Source organism: Terrapene carolina, unplaced genomic scaffold (genome assembly GCF_002925995.2).
Source record: "Terrapene carolina triunguis isolate 2854851 unplaced genomic scaffold, T_m_triunguis-2.0 Scaffold97, whole genome shotgun sequence".
NCBI lineage: Eukaryota > Metazoa > Chordata > Testudines > Emydidae > Terrapene > Terrapene triunguis.
Window position 1 is genome coordinate 10,833,970 of NW_020664448.1, and position 23,069 is coordinate 10,857,038.

General features: G+C 43.8%; 1 protein-coding gene across 2 annotated transcripts in view; it reads left to right on the top strand.

Moving 5' to 3' along the window:
* The first annotated feature begins 1,875 nt into the window (after positions 1-1,875).
* Positions 1,876-23,069, top strand: part of HIKESHI (heat shock protein nuclear import factor hikeshi) — a 23,514-nt gene continuing 2,320 nt past the window's right edge. Inside the window, exons 1-4 of one of the 2 annotated variants that reach the window (XM_024212532.2) lie at positions 1,876-2,011; positions 3,384-3,621; positions 13,507-13,658; positions 22,412-22,530. In XM_024212532.2, coding sequence (XP_024068300.1) covers positions 1,982-2,011; positions 3,384-3,621; positions 13,507-13,658; positions 22,412-22,530 — 539 coding nt within the window. In that variant the 5' untranslated portion in view covers positions 1,876-1,981. The remainder of the gene's footprint in view (positions 2,012-3,383; positions 3,622-13,506; positions 13,659-22,411; positions 22,531-23,069) is intronic. The other variant, XM_024212533.3, reaches the window with a different exon arrangement.

Here is a 23,069-nt window from a genome sequence, read left to right on the forward strand (position 1 = left end):
CTATCCCCACTGAACATATTCCAGCCAAAGGTTACAGGGGTGAAGATGAACTTTCCCTATAATTAGTGGTCCAGGCTGGGGTGGGGCTGGGGCTGGGGCTGGGCACCAACTAAGAGCATGGAACCTGTCTCCTGTGCTCTCAATGACACCCCCCTCCCTTTTTGGCATCCAAGCACTGAAGAGGAAGAAGCTGCCTAGCTCAAGCAGAAGAAACAGGAGCTGGACTGTGGGGAGGGAAAGGAGTAGAACAGATGGGATAGAGAGCCCGGTGAGATGGTACTCTGAAAAATCAGGTCCTAGGCCTCTCGTAATGGGCACCCTCAATTAGTGGACAATTTTGATCTTAATATCTGTGCTTCCATTCCTCTCTGAGGATAACAAAGTGAAGGTAATGGGGTGATTTGATAAGTCTATAACAGGGGTTCTCTCAAACAGGGGGTTGCAATGCCTCAGGGGCTTGCGAGGTTATTACATGAGGGTCACGAGTTGTTAGCCTCCACCCCAATCTCCGCTTTGCCTCTAGTATTTATAATAGTGTTAAATATATAAAAAGGTATTTTTAATTTTGAAGGGGGATCGCACTCAGAGGCTTGCTATATGGAAGGGGTTACCAGCACAAACGTTGGAGAACCACTGGTCTATAATTACCATAGTGAACAAAAAAAAATTGATAATGGGTTGTTCAATCCAGCAGACAAATGTAGAACAAGATTAAATGGCTAGAAGTTGAAGCTAGAGAAATTCTGGAACTGCAAATTTTTAACAGTGAGGGTAATTAACCATTGGAACAATTTACAAAGGGTCATGGTGGATTCTCCATCTCTGGCAATTTTTAAATCAAGAGTGGCTGTTTTTCTAAGATGCTTTAGTTCAAACAGGAATTAATTCCAGGAAGTCCTGTGGCCTGTGTTATACAGGAGGTCAGTTTAGAGCACTACTATAGCCTCTTCTAGTCTTATTTATGATTCTGTAAAATGGGGATACTACCAGTTATAAGGTCATTGGCTCTTTAAGGGATGATAGGTCCAGCCCCACTTGAGAGAGACTTAGCTCACATCCTCAAGTGGAGAAAATAAGCAAAGTCACACTACAGGCAAGTCATTTTATGGCTTATTCATAGCTGCTTCTTGTGCCTTCACAAATACTAGTTTTAGGCGCCAGGAGAGAGCATGTTGAAGGAATTGCAAGAGATGAAGATAAACTGCTGGAGAACTGTGCTTCACATGCTCTAGTTTGCATCTGTATTTGTTATTCCATGTGGCTCTTGCCAGCGAAGCCTGTGCAAATTTAATGGCTTCTGAAACACATGTTTAGGGCAGTACAGGGCCCCCAGAAGCTGTTGCATCATCTTGATGAATAGATGCAATATGCAAATTTGTGTCCTTGCAACCTGCCCACATGATCACAATGTGGTATGGTGCTTTGCTCTTGTATGTCAGGGTACCCGGGTACCAGTCATCCACTGTAGAGAAACCCTTAGGACAGGTTTCAGAGTAGCCCTTAGGACAGGGCTACCTAAAATCTTCCCTGACGGCCCTTCTTGGCAGCTAGATACACGTCGGGAATGCAGCAGGCACCACCAGCTCTCACCCCCCTAAACTCAGAGTTTCTAGCACGCTCTAATTTAGAACCCAGTAGAACCCAGACTGACAATAAATATCCCAGCATGCATTGCTCCACAGCTATCGGAGCGGGGGCGTTAGGTGACAGACTACACGTCCCAGCATGCACTTCCCTATCCACCCGCGGCGCAGCCTGGGACTACAGGTCCCGGGATGCAGCTCCCGTAGCGCGGTGCATACTGGGATGTGTAGGCCTCAGGACGAGCCTAGACGAAGCCCCGCCCCTTCCCCGGAAGTAGTTCCGTAGCCAGGGGTCACAGGCAGGGGCTGTTTCCGGGGGGACTAGGCATTATGTAGGCTGCGGAGTGGTCGGCTGGTTCGCGAAGCTTCTGCGGCTGTAGGGCTCCGTGGCTGCCGCCATGTTCGGCTGTTTGGTGGCGGGTAGGCTGGTGAGCCGTTCCCCGGGGCTTGGCAGGGCGGCGCTTCCGGAGGGGAGGGGCTTGGCGGGCTGGGTGGAGCCTCTGGAGAGACTAGGGTGGGGGAGGGGCTCATGGCGAGGGGTCTCTGGGAGGCGGCCGGAGAGGCTGTGCGGGAGGCCTCGTACCGTTCTGGGGCAGCCTGGGCTGGAGGGCTCCTGAGGGAGGAGGCTCCAGCCGCTGCGGGTGGGGTTCAGGGGAGCGATTTCGGGAGGGTCCTGTGGGTGGGAGTGTTTCTGGGAGAGGACAGGAGTGGGGGGCTCAGCCTATGGAGTAAGGGGTGTCTCTGGGGGAGGATCCTGAGGAGTGGTGGGGGGTGGGGCTCAGCCTATTGAGTGGGGGTGGGTGTCAGGGGGAGGATCTTGTGTGTGGTGGGGGAAGTTGGGGGCTCAGCCTGTGGAGGGTGTTTCTGGGGGAGGATCCTGAGGAGTGTGTGGGGCTCAGTTTAGGGAGGGGGGTGTCTCTTGGGGTGTGGGCTATGCCTGGTGATATCGTTGGTTGTGAGGAAGTTTGGGAAGGGCCATACTGTGGAGGGCAGGTTCCTAGCTGGGGTGGCTCTGATTTTTATTTCCCATTGTTGCTTTTTGGGAACAGCTCCTGTATAAATGAAATGTGTCACTGTGTCTTCCTCCCTCTCCAGATGTTCAAGTTCTGTGCAGACCCCATCCCAGTGTGCCTTCCTTCCGCTCATACAGGGTGGCACCCAAATTTTATTGGCTAAGGAGTGGGTAATGTCACCTTGCCAGTAGATTGCCCCAAGTTGCAGCAGTCTGCAACCATGTTTGGTAATACCGATTTTTGGGCATATGGGAGGCGATAGATAGGGCCAAGCATTTTGTGTTGTGGCTTGCTCTGAGTAGGAGCTACCTATATCAAGATGCATGCACTGATGTGTCATGTACGTGGACTCGGTAATAAAGACAAGGGTGGCTCTGTGCCCTGACCTTTAGCCATCCTTGAACTAAGTGTATAAAGTCATGTCTTATTTCTTAGAGGTTTCCATGATTAGTGTTCTGCTAGCCATGTGGTTGACAGCCACTACTTTATAGACTTGGGGACTTCTTCTGCACCATATTTTACCACTATTCACATGGAGAGCTAAGGTACTCTGATACTCCAGCCCTAGGTGTGATATAAAGCCTCTGTAGCTAGAACAAGGACTGTGAATCCTTGTTAGCAGCCTATTGCACAGTTCCCATGCGGTTGTGTTTGCCACTCTGTTTATAAACTAAAACTGGCATGTGCTCGCTTCCCCTTCTTTCAAACACTAGATGGATTTCTGAAAAGAGGGCTCACAGGTTTCAGAATTAAGATTTCTAAACTAAAACTTGGTTTTATATTCTAGGTGCAAGCAGTGGCACAACAGGTGGCCCAGGATAAGTTTGTATTTGACTTGCCTGACTATGAAAACATCAACCATGTGGTGGTCTTTATGCTGGGAACTATCCCATTTCCAGAGGGCATGGGAGGATCTGTCTACTTCTGCTTTCCTGACCAGAGTGGGATGGCAGTATGGCAACTCCTGGGATTTGTCACCAATGAGAAGCCAAGTGCCATCTTCAAAATTTCTGGTTTAAAATCTGGTAAGAGCAGTGAAATATAGCAGTTAAACAACAAAGCAGTTAGACAATGAAGTGGATGTTTAGTTTCTAATGAATAAATGTAATAAGATCTTGGAACATATTGTGTTATTTTTTTTTTTATTTGTATTATGTAGCACCTAGGAATCCTGTTACTACTTCATACAATGCACAGTCAACTTGTGGAACTTGTTGCCGGGGGATGTTGTGAAGGCCAAAATTATAACTGGGTTCAACTAAAGAATTAAATAAATTCATGGGGGATAGGTCCATCACTAGCTGTTAGCCAAGATGGTCAAGGATGAAGCCCCATGCTCCGAGTGTCCCTAACCATCTGACTGCCAGACTGGACTAGTCAACGGGGGATGGATCATTCGATAATTACCCTGTTCTTTCTCTTTGAAGGATCTGACACTGTCCACTGTTGGAAGACAGGATACTGGGCTAGATGGACTATTGGTCTGAACCAATATGCCCATTTTTACGTTCTTATTCATAAACCAGGATCCCATTGTGTGACATACTATACACCGCAATGCTACTTGAAAAGCCAAATATATGTGTCTTTTCAAGTGGCTCTTAGTAGACCTAGCACTTATATTCTAAACAAAGCGACGAAGAGTCCTGTGGCACCTTATAGACTAACAGACGTCAGATGCATGTAGTGGAAATTTCCAGAGGCAGATATAAATATGCAGGCAAGAATCAGTCTATATTTTAAACAGTTCATCAAAACTGGCAGTTGTAGTATCTGATTGTAAATGAATGCTTGTGGCAGTGTGTTTTTCACCCTTCAGAGTTTGCAGGCAGTTTTCACATGGAAACTTTGAAAACTAGAAGCATAGGAAATTAACATGGCACACGTTAAATGGATTAAAAACTAGCTACTTGATAGATTTCAAAATGTAGATGGGGGAATCATTGAGCAGGTGTGTTTCAAAAGGGCTCCCACAAGGCCAAGAAGCAATCCTTATACTATTTGTGAGAAAACCAAAATAGTCACTGATAAAGTTTACAGATGATCCAAAAATTGGGTGAGTGGTAAATAATGAAGAGGACAGGCAGCTGATACAGAGAGCTCTAGAGCGCTTAGTAAGATGAGTTTAAGCAAACTGTTTTAATCCAGCTAAATGCAAATGTATTAATCGAGGAGCAAAGCATGTACCTCATACTTAAAGGATAGGGGACTCTATCCTGGGGGAGCAAACACTCTGAAAAAGATTTGGGGGTGGAGGTGGTTAATCAGCTTAACACAAGCTCCCGGCATCATTCTGTGGCCAAATGGACTAATATGATACCGGGATGCATGAATGGAAATCTTGAGTAGGAGTAAAGAGGTTATTGTACCTCTATATTTGGCACTGGTTTGACTGCTGCTAGAATACTGTGTCCAGTTCTGCTGTCCACAATTCAAGAAGGATGTTGCTAAATTAGAGAAGGTTCAGAGAAGAGCCACCAGAATGATTAAAGGATTAGAAAACCTGCCTTGGAGTGAGAGACTCAAGGAGCTCAATCTATTTAGCTTGATGAAGAGAAGTTTAAGGGGTGACTTGATTACAGTCTAGAAGTACCTGCATGGGGAACAAATATTTGGTAATGGGCTCTTCAGTCTATCAAAAAGGTAAATGTGATCCAATGGCTGGAGATTGAAGCTAGATGAATTCAGACTGGAAATAAGGTGTAAATTTGTAACATTGAGGGTAACTAATCATTGGAAAAACATATACTTGTACACTTTGAGGCAAGAGGGGGACCATCATGATTATGTAGTCTGACCTCTTGCACATTGCAGGCCACAGAACCTTGCCCACCCGCTCCTGTAATAGACCTGTGACCTCTGGCTGAGTTACTCAAATCATGATTTAAAAGCTTCAAGTTACAGAGAATCTACCATTTACACTAGTTTAAACCTGCAAGTAACCCGTGCCCTATGCTGCAGAGGAAGGTGAAACCCCCCCAGGGTCTCTGCCAATATGATCTGGATGAAAATTCCTTCCCAACCCCAAATATGGCAGTCCGTTAGACCCTGAGCATGTGGGCAAGACCCAGCAGTCGGACACTAGATCTGTTCTGTGTGTATTTAGTAATATCTGCTCACTTTATTGAGTAAAATATGTTTTTACTACTCTTAAGTGTTGCAGAGCCAACTTAAATCTGAGAGAGCAAATTGGAGTCTTAGTTTTCTTGAATATCATCAGTTCAATTGTTAACTAAGTTTCAGTTGCAGAATCTTTATTGTTGAAGTCAGTCAAAAAACCAAACCTTGACTGTGGGCTCTACGGCTGAGTTTGCAAGGCTTGCAGTTATACTGTTCCTTCTTGTAAACTGGGTAAGATACCTGTTGTAGTTGAGATAAATGCTACCCCACAAGTCCATACTTAGAGTAGAACCACACTTTACTTTGATGCTACTTCCTCTCCCCCCAACCTATCCCCAAGAATCCCAACACATCAATCCCCAAAATGATAACTTGTGCTCAGTGCCATAAAGTTACAAAATTAATGACATCATCCACGGTATAAAATGCAGAGGGATAAATCCTACTGAGAGGGCTAGGAGAACTCTTCATCTAATCTCACAATTTCTAACTGATACCTTAACCAGTTGGAGGATGGTCACCTGACCAGTTACAAGTAAAAGGATTAAGCTTGTATTTATACAGCAGCTTTACTGTCACAACTGAATTAGTGCACCTGCAGTTACCAGTCTGCCTATCTGGGTTTCTATTGGTGCACTTTGGGAAAATCTGGACAGCTGTCATACGTTGCCTCAACAGGAGATAAGGTGCTCAGGGAGGTACCCAGAGAGCAGAGCCAGTCGCAGGAAGACTGGTTATGCACTTTGAAATGTCCTACTATACATGGAGCTGAGAGGAAAGATGACTGGCCAAACTGGCACATTTGGGAGTCTTGTCCATGCTGTAGAAAACCTAAACACATGCTGAACTGGATACAGGAAGGCAATCATGTGCCAGCCTAGGTCTCTGACAGAGGCAAAATCCAGTAACAAGGCAACTAAACATTTTTAACCATGTGTTGTGCAAATGCAGCTTGTGTTTAAAGCTAACTATGCCAGTAACTGGTTATAAAGTCTGTTCAGTTGTGACTTGGACTGGGTTTTTACTTGCCTAATGACCATGGGGTAGCAAAAAAAAAATTACTCAAGTGGATGGGAGTGGTAAAACTTAAATGTATTTAAGGCCAAGCAGTACAGCTGTGAGAGATCAAATTCAAATTCTCCTACCTACCGCATGTTAAGATCACACTTAAGCATAAAGTCAGGGAATATAGATGTTAGCTTTCACAATGTAACTAACTTGTCCAAGTTGCACATAATTATGATGACTAGTTGGACTATTAAATGCATACATTAATATAGTGTGTGCAATTGTTTTACTATTATGGGAACTTCACTAATGCATTTTTTGACTCTTTGTATATACACTAAAATTGCATTGACAAAGATTTCTCTTTAGTTTCCAAGGAGAAAGAGCAAAACTGCCTGTGCATGTGAATATTTTCCTTCCAATTAAGCTTTAAAGTTCACACCTCACTGAGGCGAGGGCAGGATGACATTTTTGTAAAGGTGGGTCAAAGGGGTAACAGCACATCAGAGAGAGTAATGGGGACAGCAATAGGAAGAGAGGAAATTAGTACTTGATCCTGCAGTCCCAACTGTAGTTGGTTACAGTTCTCAATTAAACCAGTGGGAGTCTTGTCTGAGTAAAAGATTGCAGGAATGGACCTCTAATTTGAACCTCTTGGATGATGCAGCTGTGTTTCAATGAGACACAATCTTTCTCCGGTGGACAGGTCCAGCAGCAGCCCTCTCAGGCCGTGCAGAGAAACTACATTTTAATGTCTGCTTAAAATCTTAGATATTTACTGAGTATGCTCAAAATTACATTATTTTTTTCCGTTGTTTAATGTTCTAATTTCTAAACTTCCCAGAAAATCTACTATCATTGAGACTACTCTAAATTAGTTGCATGACAATTTGAGAATCTTTGTACAGCAGTTTGTATTGTGGAAAGTATCTGTTTTTGCACCTCAGTAATTCAAGCAGGTGAAAGAATTTTTGTTTCTTAAAAAAAAAAAATCACTTTGAAACCAATCATGACAGGAAAAGCACTTCAGAAAGGTATGAGAGTGTGATGTTAGACTTGGAAGTCCTGACAGAACCTTTAACTACTCTCTTGCTACCAAGTGATTGTGAAGTCTAGACCACAAGCCACAATATCAAAATAAGTTATTGGTAGATTTAATTACAAAAATTATCCTACTTTGTCAATTAGAAGGACTTAAAGAAAAAAAGAGAAGACCTTAGTTATATAGATGTAATCGCTCTTAATAAACCTAGACTTCCTACATTTTTACCCTCTTTTGTTCCTTTTTTTTGAGGTTTAGTTGACATGAATGCTGATGATCATCGTAATAATGATAAAATCTAAATCTTTTTCTCTTCAGTTTGGCTGGAAACAAGGCAACCATATCTAGCTTCAAATCAGAAGTCCCTCAATAAAGAAATTATCTATCTTCTGTAGGCCTAAGTGGCTCTAGCAATGTCTTGAAAAACATGAACGCAGTGACCATGGTAACAAGTCACTGGCTTTTCCGAGATTGCTGTGATCAATTTTTGTCCCCATGTTACCAAAAGACACTAATCAGGGGAATATTTCTGGTTTCTCCCTACAGGATTTTCAGGTAACCTGAGTAGATCAGAATTTTTAATAGGGAATCCAAAGGTCTCTGTTTAATGATACATTTGTATTTTTTCCTTTTGATCCCTCTATCAAACCTACAGATAGATTCTTAGTCCTTTTCAATAACATGAAGGGAATGTTTCATATTAAATGCAGTCCATTTGCAGTACTAAATGTGTATATGTCCACTTAACCAATGGATATGGGAGTGAGCTTCTGGCAGCTGTTTAGTCTGGAGCAGGGGGTAGTTGGGCTGAAAGAGCAGGCTGCTTCTCTGGATCTCAGAAGTAAAGCGGGGTCATCCACTGCTCCAGGTCCCTTTCCTGCAGCCTAATAAAGGTGGTGAAAGATCGAACATGCTGCTCTGACCACTGCTGATGTAACACATGCGTTGGATCTCAGAAGTTAGAGCAAATGGTGGTATACTCTGAACAAAGTAAAAACAATGTCATCTTAGGGATGCTTTGTATTTCATCAACTCAGTTCATATAAAAGTTTTGGTTGCTACCAACCCTGTAAACTCCTCCAGGGATTTGACAGTCAATCTGTTGCTCTTTTTGGATCCTGCATCTTCACCAGTAGTAAGGATTCTGCAGTGGGGAGTGATTTAAGTGCCAGACTAGAAACTTCCTCACATTGCCAAAGCTTTATTGCCTCTGCAACACAAACAGGAGTAAAAAGAAAATAAATGTACATTTATGGGAAAAGTGAACAGATAGGATAGAAATACACAGGGAGCTGATCTCTTTAGTAAGAGATGTAAATTTTACTCTTTCTGATCAAAGCTACCGTTTATAAGTGCTTTTAGTAACAAAGGCTCTGGGTACCAGTTTGTTCTGGTACAATAAGCACCCAGTAGAGTTAAGTGCCCCTAGCTTTGAATTAGGTACTTAAATATCCTTGTCATGCCTAATTGAACTGATGCTGGGTCTTATCACTTAAATCTTCAGAAGGTGTCCTGCTTTCAAGCTCATTGCAGCATTTGACTTTTTCAGCTTGATACTGTGATCTCCTTTTAGGATTTGCTTATTCTCCAGTAGCAAAACTGGGATCAGATCAATTTTGACTACGCTCCCAATTGAGTTTAGAATCTTTGAAATCATTCTTGTGGATACTGTACTGGGTTCCAATGATATATCATCATCTAGAACTTCTTGGCACAGAAATGCTGAGGTCTGAATGCTTCCTTTCCTGCTAGGCATGGGTCCAGAGGACAGGAACTTGTCTAGCAAGCCTTCAAGATTGTCTTTGCTATGCTGTTTTGGTGGCCTTTTTTTATCAGGTAGGAATGCCATAAGGAAAAGGTGCAGACCAAAAGCAGCCAACTTAAATGAGAACAAAATGGCACTGATGGAAGATGCTACCTCTCACAGCAGTTGTAGCCAGCCCCCAGATCTTTAGAGCAGAAGCAGCTGTGGTAACACCATAGCAAGTGCAACTGCTTGCAGCTATCTGCTCACTTTGTGTGCCAGCTTCCAAATCTTCCTTAAACAGTGACTAACTTAAACAAATTACATTTGACTCTCACCAGGAAAGAGAGTGTAAAGATGATGCTTTCCTCATGAAGTGGGGAAGTTTGCTTTTATTTATTTTTTGCTGTGCCTAAAGTGCTAGGCACTTTGCTGTGAAAGAGGAAAAACATACTCTTGGCACCAAAGAGCTACAGTCTGATTGTAGACATGAGATGACAAGTGGGGGTAATATTTAGAGGTATAGGTCACCATTTTGCTCCCTCTAACTTTGTGCTATCCGGTGGTGTGATGGTTTACATCAATCTTTAGTCTCCCCCTCTCAAAACTTGTGGTGTAAAACCATGTCTGCATTTGATTAATGGAAATGACTAGAGAATAAACACACAATTTCTGTTTTACCCAAACTAATTTCAAAGCCTAAAAGCGCTCTGAAATGGCTGAGTACTGTGGCTAAAAGTTGGATAAAGGGAGAGAAGTGGGAGATCAGTATGAAGAGCCTATCCCTGCTTGCTCTTTTCCTGAAATGCTGAGATCTTTTGCAGCATTGCTGCAGAGGGTAAAATTGTGAATCAAGCATATTTAGTAGTCTGTATCTTGAGAAATATTTTGAAATACTGCATGTTCCTTGAAATTTATGATTTATATGTTGTGACTAGAAGAGCTAGGTACTCAAAACACATGTATTATTTTATAGGGATTGTGATGGTAGAATATAATCCACATGCAGAAGAGGATAACTTTATTTTATCCTCACAAGTGGACAAATCTTGAGTATCTGTTCTGTGCTGTGTTCAACACTAACAATGTGTGCATGCTGGAGCATTGCACGGAGGAGCCAGCAATCCAAAGAGGGTCTGGACTTGCATATGAAGTGGGAGGATGGGTATGCTTTTGGTTTCAAGTACACTGATGTCCTCTGATTATTTAGAAATATACTAGTGCTCAAAAGTTGTTAGATTGTTTTATACAGATGAAAAGCTCATTTGTTCAAAGGAAAGGGAATTGTAAATTTAACATCCTGATCATAAAGATATGGAGAATTCTACCAACTTGATTGCTATCAGCATTTTCAATCATAGAAAACTGGATATGATCTTCAGTTAGTCTGGTTTCCAATGGCTTTATTTTCTACTCTTGTAGAGCCTAATTATATAAAGCAAAGGGCTGTGATGTCTCTCTGCAGCACAGGCTGACTTTAAGTAAGTATGCTACACAAAGCATTTCTAAGTAGTGGGTTAAAGCACCATGTCTGATTGTTACTTGCCTTGTGCTAAATTTTATGTATTGAAGGACCAGTATGTGCTTTTCTCATGGGAGACTTCACATTACCGATTTTAATATTCAGTCATGGAGTCAGATTAAGGAAGCTGTATGACATCTGAAGGTGTGCGTGTATGTGTCAAACAGATCTCAGTTTAGGAGGTGATACTTGAGGCGACTAGGGAAGAGGAGGGCAACAGCACGTGGGTGGGTTAGACCACCAGTGGGTAGTGAGAGGGCTCTGGCAGCTGCCTTTTTTGGTGCTGAGACACTTGTGGTATGTTTGGATTGGGTTAAACTAAGACGATCTCTTGTGAATCGGACCATCTCTCATTGAGCTCAGTAGTTACTGTTTGGCAAAACAAATCTAGATTTAGTATACAGTAGAGGTGGCAGATAATGTAACTGCTAGACTTACTTCATTGCACGTTGTAGTGCTACATGGAAAATTAACAGACTCTTAATTGAGTTTCTATATAAGCCATGCTCTCCCCTGCTTTTTCAAAAGTGGGTGTTAATGAAGAGTTTTGGATGTGCTTCCCTAAGGAAGGACAGGGTACCTGCTTCCTACATACTAATGATTTAGGCTAGGGGTCCGCAACCTCTGGCACGTGGCTTGCCAGGGTAAGAACCCTGGTACCTGGGCCAGTTTGTTTACCTGTCGCGTCGGCAGGTTCGGCCGATCACGGCTCCCACTGGCCGTGGTTCGCTGTCCCAGGCCAATGGGGGCTGTGGGAAGCGGCGCGGGCGAGAGATAGGCTGGCCGTGGCTTCCCGCCGCCCCCATTGCCCTGGGATGATGAACCATGGCCAGTGGGAGCTGCAATCGGCCAAACCGGCTGATGCGGCAGGTAAACAAATTGGCCCGGCCCGCCAGGGTGCTTACCCTGGCGAGCTGCGTGCCAGAGGTTGCTGACCCCTGATTTAGACCTTCGCTGAAGAATTAACTGTCTTCTGGAGTCTTCAGATTTCCTTGATTCCTTTGAGTTGGGGTAGGGCAGAGACTTATGCTAGTTTCACTGGGTGAAATTTTAGCAATTGAGCTAGGTCACGTGGTGGTGTAGTCTTCATTTAGCCCAGTCAGCAGCTTGTGATACCACTTATTGGCATGTGGACTATGGCATAGCTCTTAAATGACTCTGCTCTTCCCTGCTAAGATGACCCAAAGGCTGGTATTGAGCAGTTGCTTCTTTATTGGGAGGATATTCTTCTACAACATTCACTAGAACTTACGTGCAGCTGTGTGTCTCGTTCACGTCTAATGGCATTACAGGCATTCTCTGTAGCTTCCCATACACGTTGAACAGGAGGGAGTGACAGATTTCAGTGAATTTAGATTGTCTTTATTTTTGGTGAGCCCCTGAGACTTGGGTTTAGAGCTGATTAAAACTCAGTTTAGAAGAGTCAGAAGTGATGCTGGAAGTCTGGGATGATGCCTGTACAAAAGGTTTGCTATTTATTAGTGCTTTTCAGCCGGATTGTTAATGGATTCTCTAATGGCTTTTGTGACCAACAGGGCCTCTTTATTTTGCAACCATTTCTTTCTGATGTGGACCTTGTTACAGTCATTGATGTCTTTATAATGCCGAGATTGGATTACTGCAGTGCATGCTACATGGGATAGCTTTGAAGATCACTCAAACCTCAGAAACAGCTGCCTACCTGTTTAGTGCAGTGTAAACCACTGGAGTGAACCATTATACCAACCCTCACAAGTGTTCACTTACTTTTTATTTGCTACTAGGTGCTGTTCAAGGTGGTGGTTTATTTACATTCATTAAAAAAATTATTCAGCATCCAGAGACCATGATGGGGGGGCTGTCTAAAAATAAATGCTGCATCATAGTTGTGTGATCCAAGGCGTAAATATTGTCATTTCTTTAGTTTGAATGAATGAACGAACGAAAGGACAGTGCATCAGTACTTATTGGTTCTGGATTTTTCTGTAAACATTTCTGTGGCTATTAAAGGATGGGGTAGTACTATAAAATCATACTCCTGAGCTTTAAAAAAAAAAAAAGATCATACACCCTGTTGTACTGGAAAAGTCAGTAATAGCAAGAGGTTCAAACGCTTCTGAATCTTGCATACAAATATACGACCCAACTGGTTCAATGGGGAGGTTAATTTACTACTTAGGGGATTTTAAAAACTGATTAACTCTTCCTTACAAAACTCCTTCCCTGTAAGGGTCTGTTAAGGATTGTCACTCTATTCCTCAGTTATTCGTAAGAGAAAAGATATTTTTATATTTTAAAATTATCCATTGCATTTTTTTCACACACTTAGTATATGAGCTGTACACATTTTTTTCATAATTCTGTATGTAGAGAGACTTCTACTTGGCAAGTAACAAGAAACCTCACACACAAGAAATCTTGGTGACTTAAACTTAATATAATAGTTGCGCTGATGCCAAGTTTGACATTTCTGCTGCTTATGCTATTTCTTTCAGGGAAAGGCAGCCAACACCCCTTTGGAGCAATGAACATCCCTCAGACACCATCTGTAGCCCAGATTGGGATCTCAGTGGAATTGCTGGAACATTTGGCCCAGCAGACTCCTGTAGCAAGTGCTGCTGTATCATCAGTAGACTCATTCACTCAGGTAATTTAAAAACATTGTTTCCAGCAGTCTTTTGCCCATTAGCGTAAGAGCCAGTTAAGAATCAAGCTCTCTGTGAAGGCAGGTGTGAAAAATTGGCACAAGTAGTTCCAAAACTACAGCCCCCAATTGTGTGTTATCAAGCTAACCATAATCTGGTAGTCTGTTCATTCAGCAGAATACTTCAGATGAGATTTTTCCTTAGGAAAATATAGAAATTGTGTATTTTTTGCCATTGCCATAATCTGCATACTTACTCTTGCGTAAAATGCTGGTATATTTCCCTCTTCAGTCAAGTAGTTCTATGTACATGATTTATAATTCAAGTAAAATTTCTTTAAAAGAATATTTTAAGGCTTTCCATCACAGGAGCTGAAACTGAAGCTTTGGTGCATTAAGAAGATAGCTAAAGTAGGACTCTCTAGGCTCCTAACTGTTGGGGGACCTTAAATACCTAGTGCCTAGACTTGGGGGATGGGAAACATTTGGGGTGGAATACCAGCTCAAATAGTAAGGTAAGTCTTCTGTCACAGAGTTACAGGGCTAGCTGCACCTCTGTCCCCTTCCTGGTGTCTCCAACTTCACTTGCCTTAGGCCTTGTGCCTTTACCAATTTCAAGGCAAAAGTTTGCAATTCCCCCACTTTTACACCAGGCACTGAGTTACAGTAGTGTGTGTGTATCAACTACGCTTACCCTGCAGGTCTGACTGAGTTTGGGCACCTGTGGTTCTTCCCTTGGGAGTCTGTGACCAGTTGTGTACAGTGATCAGACAGTTTTCTTAAAACAAAAGTATTATTTTGTTTAGTAGTAGGCCCAAAGCACTAGAGGGGGGAAAAGATTTTAACAGTCTACATACATGTGTGTCTAGAGTCTTAAGGTAGGTCTACACTACCCGCCAGATCGGCAGGTAGTGATTGATCTATCGGGGATCGATTTATCATGTCTAGTGTAGACGCGATAAAATCGATACCCGATCACTCTGCCGTCGACTCCGGAACTCCACCGCGGCGAGAGGCGGAAGCGGAGTCGACGGGGGAGTGGCAGCGGTCGACTCGCCGCCGTCCTCACGGCCAGGTAAATCGACCTAAGATACGCCGACTTCAGCTACGCTATTCACATAGCTGAAGTTGCATGTCTTAGGTCGACCCCCCTCTCCCCCAGTGTAGACCTAACCTTAGGGCAGGCCTACACTACAGGACCTATATCAGTATAACTGCATTGCTTAGGGGTATGAAAAAACACAACGCTGAGTGACATAGTTTATACTGACCTAATCTCCCCCGTATAGACAGTGCTATGTTGATGGGAGAGGTTCTGCTGTTGACATAGCTACCATCTCTCAAGGAGGTGGATTAACTATGACAATGGGAGAAGCTCTCCCATCTCAGCATAGGAGCATCTTTACTTAAGCACTACAACGGCGCAGCTGCATTGGTGAAACTGCACTGATGCAGCATTTTAAGTGTAGACCTCCCCTTGCTGTCCCCTGATGTAACCAAGGTAGATCTAACATCTTTAGGCACCCCCACTAGGTCCCAGGCTGTTTCTCCACTAGAAAGACTATGCTGACATAGCCCCCTGGTGCAGCCTACATCAACAGAAGGAGTTTTTGCATCATTATAGGCACACCACCTCCCCAAACAATACGCTGTGTTGACAGAGTCACTCTTCCATTGACATCACCACTTTTGCATGGGAGTTTTACTGGCATAACTATGTTGAGGGGGGTATTTTTTTCCCCACACTCCTGACTAAAGTAGCTATGCCGATAGTACGTTTCAGTGTAAATCAAGCCTCAGTCTGGTTCCCCCTGAACACCTACTGCTTCTCTTCTGAGAAAAGGGTCCCTTTTACCCTGCTATAGGTGTTCTTGTGTTTTTTTTTTTCTTCTGTTTTCCCAAGGTTTGACTCTCCTGTTTAAAACCAGTCCTGTAGGTACAGTAGGATAATGAGCCAGTGATTCTGGCATTGTCCTTTAACAGCTCACGTGTTGTTTGAAGAATGGCTTATCTTGAGCCATTTTCTTTCCTGCTTGTTTTTCCAGACACTCTTGTCGGTTTAAACCAATGTAGTCATATAATAAATATTCCAATAACCAACATGCATTATTTGTAATTATTACTGAGAAGCTCCAAATCTGTCACCAACATACTCTGAAGAAATTTACTCGTGATACAAGACTATGCTGCACATTGAAGCTCAGGACTGTTACTTGGGGAACAAAGGGAATGGCCAAAGCAGTTGGACTGGGCTTGAGGCAGATATTGTGATATCTCCATCAGCAGGCTTGTGCTGCTGCCTTAGCTAGCTGGATCCTCCTGCTTCTTGTGATACGTTGATGCACAGCTTTGCTGCTGGTGCAGGGACCCTGATCTACTCCATGCTCAACTGGATATATATTCCCTTTGCCACAACCACCCTTTCTTCCTGCTCCAGCACCTCTGAGCAGTACCTCTGGCCCATTCTCTCCTCCCAGTCTCCTGACCATTCAGTGAAAAGGTACCTTTGAAAGCCCCCCCTCTTCTCTAGGGAAACTGCCCTGTACACTGAGGACTGCCATATTTTGGGCCTAGATTTAAGCAATGTCCCACCTCCCCAGGCTCATCTCAGACAGAGAGGGAGGTAAATGGGTTTTTGATGTTCACCTGGGCAATTGAACAGAGAAAGGGGATGAGTGTGCAGAACCACAGGAAATTATGCCAGTGGCAGCTGTTTGGGACAGACCCAGCTTTGGCTTCTTGATCCAGACAATAAATTGTTGCTTCAGTTCTGCAGAAACTTTTCAGGCATTAATGATCAACTTCACTGCAGATAATTAACGGTTGTGGTGTGATAGGATCAATGACTCCTAAAGAGCTGTAATTGAGCACTTTGAGAAGCCTAATTTATTAGCAGTGTTAATCACACTGTTCACTGCTGCTCACAGTTGCCAACTTTCACGCGGTAAATAAGCACCCCGACTTTCACAATAAGCCAAAAATCAAGCTAATCCCATTTCAAAACAAGGCCAAAACAAGCCAATCCCTAAGAACCCCAACACTCTGACTAGATGACCCCCGGCGTGCTGTCTGGGACTGTGATGGGCCCACTATGTACCACTGACTCTTTTCTTCCCCTCTTGCCCCTGCTTCCCAGGAGCCGATTTTAAAAAAACAAAAACCTACAAGCCAAAAACTAGCCAACAAGCAACTTACAAGCCAATTAAACCAAAAACAAGCCCAATTTCTGCGGGGTTTTTTGTGGGTTTGGCATGTCTGCTGCTGCTTCCTCCAAATAAAGGTATAATCCAGTCTGCCATCACAACTAACTGTGGAGGTGTGATGGACTTCAGAGTGACTTTCAAGTGAGGAGTACTCAACAGGCGTAACTGGCACACCTAAACAAATCCAGTTTTTATGTAAATATACTAAGCATGCATGGGGAGGGAGAAGAGAAAAACAGGATGGTTTCTGAACAATATTTCTCTGAAGCACCAAATCTTCCATTACTGTTTGTTGCACCACTAAGATAATGTACTTGTGGGATAATTGACAAAGCAGCTAATGCCTTTTGTTGGTAGTTACAGTTAAGGGAGAGGTTTCAGAGTGGTAGCCGTGTTAGTCTGTATCAGCAAAAACAAGGAGGAGTCCTTGTGGCACCTTAGAGACTAACAAAGTTATTTGGGCATAAGCTGTATGCCCAAATAACTTTGTTAGTCTCTAAGGTGCCATAAGGACTCCTCGTTGTTGTTTTGTTAAGGGAGAGCCATTTGATATTTGCAAGTTACTTTTTACAAGTATATTCCAAGTTCAATTAATATATAGTTGTAAAAAATGTAAAAATGTGCTTCAGACTTAGTCTGCACTACAAAGTTTTGCCAGCATAGCTGTGTCAGCTAGAAGTATGGGGTGGAAATCACACCCCCTAGCCAACACAGCAATGCTGATACCTCCCCTCCCCCCTGCAGATCCAACTATATTGACAGCAGAGTACTTCTGTTGGCTTAGTTAATGTTGTTCAGGGAGGTGTCTTAACTATGCTGTCAGAACTCCTGTCATCTCACATTATATCTCCACTAGGTGGCTCTGCTGGCACAGCTATACTGGCAAAGGCTCATACTGTTTCTCCGGAATATGGTTGCTCTAACACTAGGGATTATGACTCAGATGAATTACAGCAGTCCTCGGATTTACAACACAATTGGCTCCTGAAAATTGTGTTGTAAGTCGAAACGTCATAACTCGGAAACGCAATACACTCCATTGCGGGACCGAGCATAGTAAAGTTGAAACCAATTGTTGTAAGTCGAATCAGGGTATTAATTCAGAAACGTTTGTAAGTGCTGTTTGTCGTAAGTTGAACGTCGCAAAGTTGAGGACTGCCTGTACTAGTTAAGGACCAGTTTGCAAAACTCGCCTGTATTTTTTTTTTTAAAGGGCAATATGATTGGAAACATAGTTTTTAAGAAGTGGTTGTTCCATTTTATATTTAATCTTCATTTATATCAAACTAAAATTAAATTGAATTAGCTTGCATTGAACTTGGATTGTTCTTCTTCAAGAGATAGTCCCTATTGTATTCCACTGTGGATTATGCATACACCCTGTGTGCCCGGAGTTGGAGAACTTGAAAGTAGTGTCCGTTGGTCTGTGCATGCACCCTGGCTTGCCTTGTGCTTCCGACTGAGGCGATAAAGGGCAAGGCAGACTGACCATCTCCTTAGTCCCTACGCACCATGGCATGGTCAGGGTCAGAATCTTTAGCGTCCTCAGCCCCATCCTTCCCCGTATCCCAATTGAGTACCAGACTTATGCCCAGTACTCCGGGCTTCAAACTCTGCACCTTCAGCCCATTATCCTTCTCAGTCAGCGATGACCATCAATGCTGCCTCTACTGTCTCGGAGAGGCCCACATTGCGGCTCAGTACAGTATTTGTCAGTCCTTCACCAGCCGTACCTGAGAAGGGCGAGCACTTTGCCTCTGTAAGTACCTCATGGAATTGACCATGAGGCCTCAATCGGACACAGGCTGGGGACATCATTCCCCCTGCCCCCCCGCCTGTGTACCTGGGCCTGAATCCGCAAGGATTGCACCTCCTGCTGCAAAGTGTGACTTCAGTGGTGGAGGATCTGACCCCACAGCAGGCCCTAGTTGGGAGATTAGGAAGCATGGGACTAAATCTTCATCTAAATCCATTCCAAAGATACCGGACATGCCTAGAAGCAAACCCACCGGGTTGGCTCATGAGGATGTCTTATGTCTGGATACCATCATCATCGCTGCCACCAATGGCCTGGACAGTAGGAGTCCCTCTTACGCTGGGGAGATCTGCACCATAGGATGTGTTTTCTGCCCTGGACCCAGAATCCCTCCTTCCATTGGTATTCTCCATTTTTAGGGAGCTTATATCACCTCCGAGAGACCTGCCGCTGGGACAGAATTTATCACTCCCACTTATACAAAATGTACACCTCTCAATCAGCACAGACAGTACCACCATCAGAACCTGAGTCACCTGTTTCTTCCTCAGGAAACTTGGAACCATCAGAGGAACCACTTTTCCTGTCCTGCTATTCCCCAAGAGGCCCACATGACCCTAGGACCAACCACCACCTCCCATGAGTCAGTTTCACTGGTACCTGATGCCACCACCTGTCCACCCCACCTACTGGCCATATTGTATCCCCCTTTGGAATCTTTCTGATCCACTAGAGTGTCATCACCTGCCTCCCCTATGAGAGAACCTCAAATTTATCCCCAGTTCCAATAGAAGAGGCAGGGTATTACACCCTGGTTCTGGCACTTCCACCTGAACCAGCCAGACTGCCATCACCATCGCTGGATGAAGTGGTGGCTTTGGCATCCCCCACACATGTGTCACTCCATTTGCAAGACAAAACCTTTGTTGCCTTCAGGCATGGCTACAGTCAGTTTACTCCCCAAGCCCCCATTCTATGAACCTCACACTGAAAGTTCCCACTAAGGTACTTGTTGTCCCTCCTTGGTATGCTTAGGGGTCCCCTTTCTCCCCTCCTTCCTGGACAAGGCCATTATTACAGATGTCCCTACTAAGTTGGGGAGCCCATGTGGGCAACCACATGGCACAGGGAACATGAACCTCTCAAGAGTCCAGAATGCACATTTCAATGTCCTGAAATTACAGGTGCTATTGAAGGCATGTGAGTGCCTTCTTCCTTTCATCAACTCTCACCAGGTATGTCCTCATAATGTCAGAAAATACTCCGATGGTTTTCTACATCAACAAACAAGGGGGGAGTGAGATCGGCCTCTCTGTGTGCAGAAGCAGTCAATCTTTGGAACTGGTGCATCAGCAATCAGATCCGCCTACCTTCCGGGGATGCAGAATATGCTTGCAGACACTTCGTGATTGACCACAAGTGAGAGCTTCATGACATGGGGCTTCATGACATTTTCACATGATGGGGAACCCCAACCAGGGATCTGTTCACTTTCCGGGCCAACAGCAAGTGTGCCACATGTTGCTCCAGGGGAGTCCTAACTTACTGCTCCCAGGGCGACCCTCTCCTTTTTCACTGGTCATACCAGTTCAACTATGCCTTCCCTCTGCTATTGCTTCTGCCACAAGTGCTATGCAAGATCCGACAGGACAGAGCGACAGTCATCCTGATAGTGCCTTTCTGGCCCAGGCAGTTTTGGTTCCCCCAAAGACTCCCATGCCTGTCATCTCATCCTCTGATTACCTTCCCAATCTTCCCTGAGCTCCTGACCCAGTGCAATGGCAGGATAAGGCATCCCAGTCCACTACAACTTCACCTCAGGGCCTGGTATTAGATGTTCGTCAGCCCTAGAATGGGTGTGCTCCTCGGCCGTGTAAGACATCCTTTCTAATAGCAGAAAGGACTCACCTAGGAAACGTTACCAATCTAAATGGAAATGCTTCTCATCAGCAGAGAAGCGTTCTACCAGAAGCTATGGGTATCCCACTCATCCTAGACTGTATCCTATCTTTGAAGACATCGAACCTATTCCTCAGTTCCCTGAGAGTCCACTTGGCAGCTATCAGTGCATTCCATCCCCCTATGGAGGGCTTCTCTTATTTTCGCACACCTGCTAACCACTCGATTCTGGAAAGGCCTGATAAGAACTTGCCCACCCTCTCAAACGATAATACCCTGTGGGACTTGAATCTCACTCAGTTCTGACACAAGCTCCTCTGCCCCTTTGAATCCTTAGTAACTTGTTCCATGTCCCTCTTCTCCATGAAGGTCGCCTTTCTTGTAGCCATTGGCAAGGAGGGTTGTTGAACTTGGCACAATGATGGCAGACCCTCCATACACTGTATTTCACAAAGATAAAGCTTCTTTATACCTACACCTCAAATTTATCCCAATGTGTTTTTGGAATTTCACCTTCACCAACCCATTCCTGAACACATTCCTGAACACATTCCTACACACATATATAAAGAGCATAGGCTCCACTCCTTCGATGTTTGACAGGCCTTGGCCTTTTATCTGCAGAGAACAAAACCATTCAGAAAGTCCCTGAGGCTGTTTGTCGCTGTCGTGGAGAGAGTCCGAGGTTATGCCATCTTCATCCAGAGAATTTCCAAATGGATATCTGTTTGCATTCTACTCTATCCGCTCTCAAACCTCCCCCCTCCATGAGAGCTCAAGCCACGACTGTAGAGTCTCTTCAGGACGTACCCCTCTTAGACATCTGTAAAGCGGCCACATGGAGCTCCATCCACATGTTTTTACAAGATGTTAATGTTCTGGTACAAGATTCGGCTGCTGATGCCTCATTTGGGATGGCACTTCTCCATTTGACCTTACCATCCTCATCCTTGCACCTCCTCTTACTTAGGTACTGCTTGTCAGTCACCCACAGTGGAATACCATAGGGACCATCACTCAAAGAAGAGGAGGTTACTTACATGTAACTGGAGATTCTTTGAGTTTTGTGGTCCCTATATGTTTTCCATAACCCCTCCTCTTTTCCCTCTACTTTGGATCTTATCTGATTTGTGGCGGAGAAGGAAGTGATGTGGCTGTTGGTTCACCCCGCCCTTTTTTGCCTTGGTCAGAAGCATAAGGTGAGCCAGGGTGCATGCACAGACCAACAGATGTTACTTTCAAATTCTCCAACTGCGGGCTCTTGGTGCACATACATAACCCACGGTGAAATACATATAAGGACCACACATCTTGAAGAACCTCTAATTACAAGTAAGTAACCCCTTCTTACATGGAATTATTACGAGGTGAGCAAATACAAAAAATGAGGTTCTTGTAGGCAAAATCATCAACAGCAGGTGCTATTGGTAGGCTGCCACTAACTTGCTAGTCTAGTTTGTAGGACAAGGCCCAAGTCTTATCACTACATCATCCATTAGTCCCATAAGACTTTACAAATTTTAATTATGTTTATCTTGAGGTCGTTTAAGGCTTTCCTTCAGAAACTTGCTCCAGGAAACTAATCTTTTGAAAAGAAACAATAACTGAATAAAAATCAAAATACTTTTAAGTTTCTAAGAGAGAATCTCTTGAGAGAGGCGGTGTCTGAGGGCAGGACTGTAAACTAGTAACTCTAGATCTAATCGTCTCTTAACACAGACTTCCTTTTTACTTAACCTCTCTGCCTTCCTTTCCCCCATCTGTAAAAGAAAGATTTAATCCACCCAACATGAGGCGTAAGGATTAACTAATCATTTGAACAGCACTTTAGATATCAAAAGCACGATCAAAGTTCTAAATATGGATTTGATTTACAATGTGGTTTTTTGGTATTTCAGTTCACTCAGAAGATGCTGGATAGCTTCTATAACTTTGCCTCATCGTTTGCTGTCACACAGGCCCAGATGACACCGAATCCCTCTGAAGCTTTCATTCCTGCAAACGTGGTTCTGAAATGGTAAAGGAAAATATCTCCAGCAATAAGCTAATTTCTAGGCACCAAAATTATGGGTTTCATAGCACTGAATTAACTTTCATGCCATACAGCAATCTTACTTTGAAAATACGTAACTAAAAGTTCTCCTGTTGACTTTGCTACACTATAGTAGTTTCTTGTATTCTGTTCTATGTAGCCTCTTTAAATACTAAACTTGGATAATTAAAATGCTGTACCTATCTCACTCTTGTTTGCTACCAGGCAGTTTTACCCCTACTTGCAGTTTGTGGCTGATTCCGGAAGCTGCCTTTGCTCCTTGTAATGGTACTGACCATGGGAAAGCAGAACACACTGCCGTCTCTTGGGCTACAATCAATGTCTCTTAAGTTCTCAGGAGTACTTAGTTAACAACATTGTGTGAACACTCCTAGTCCTTTCCCCACAAAGTCATCACCTCTTGGCCCAGGGTACATGTATTCAAAGGATGTTGACCTAGACTAGGTTTTAAAACACTACTTAAAAATGATTCAGACTGCCTGAACATGGTTTGATCATCTAGC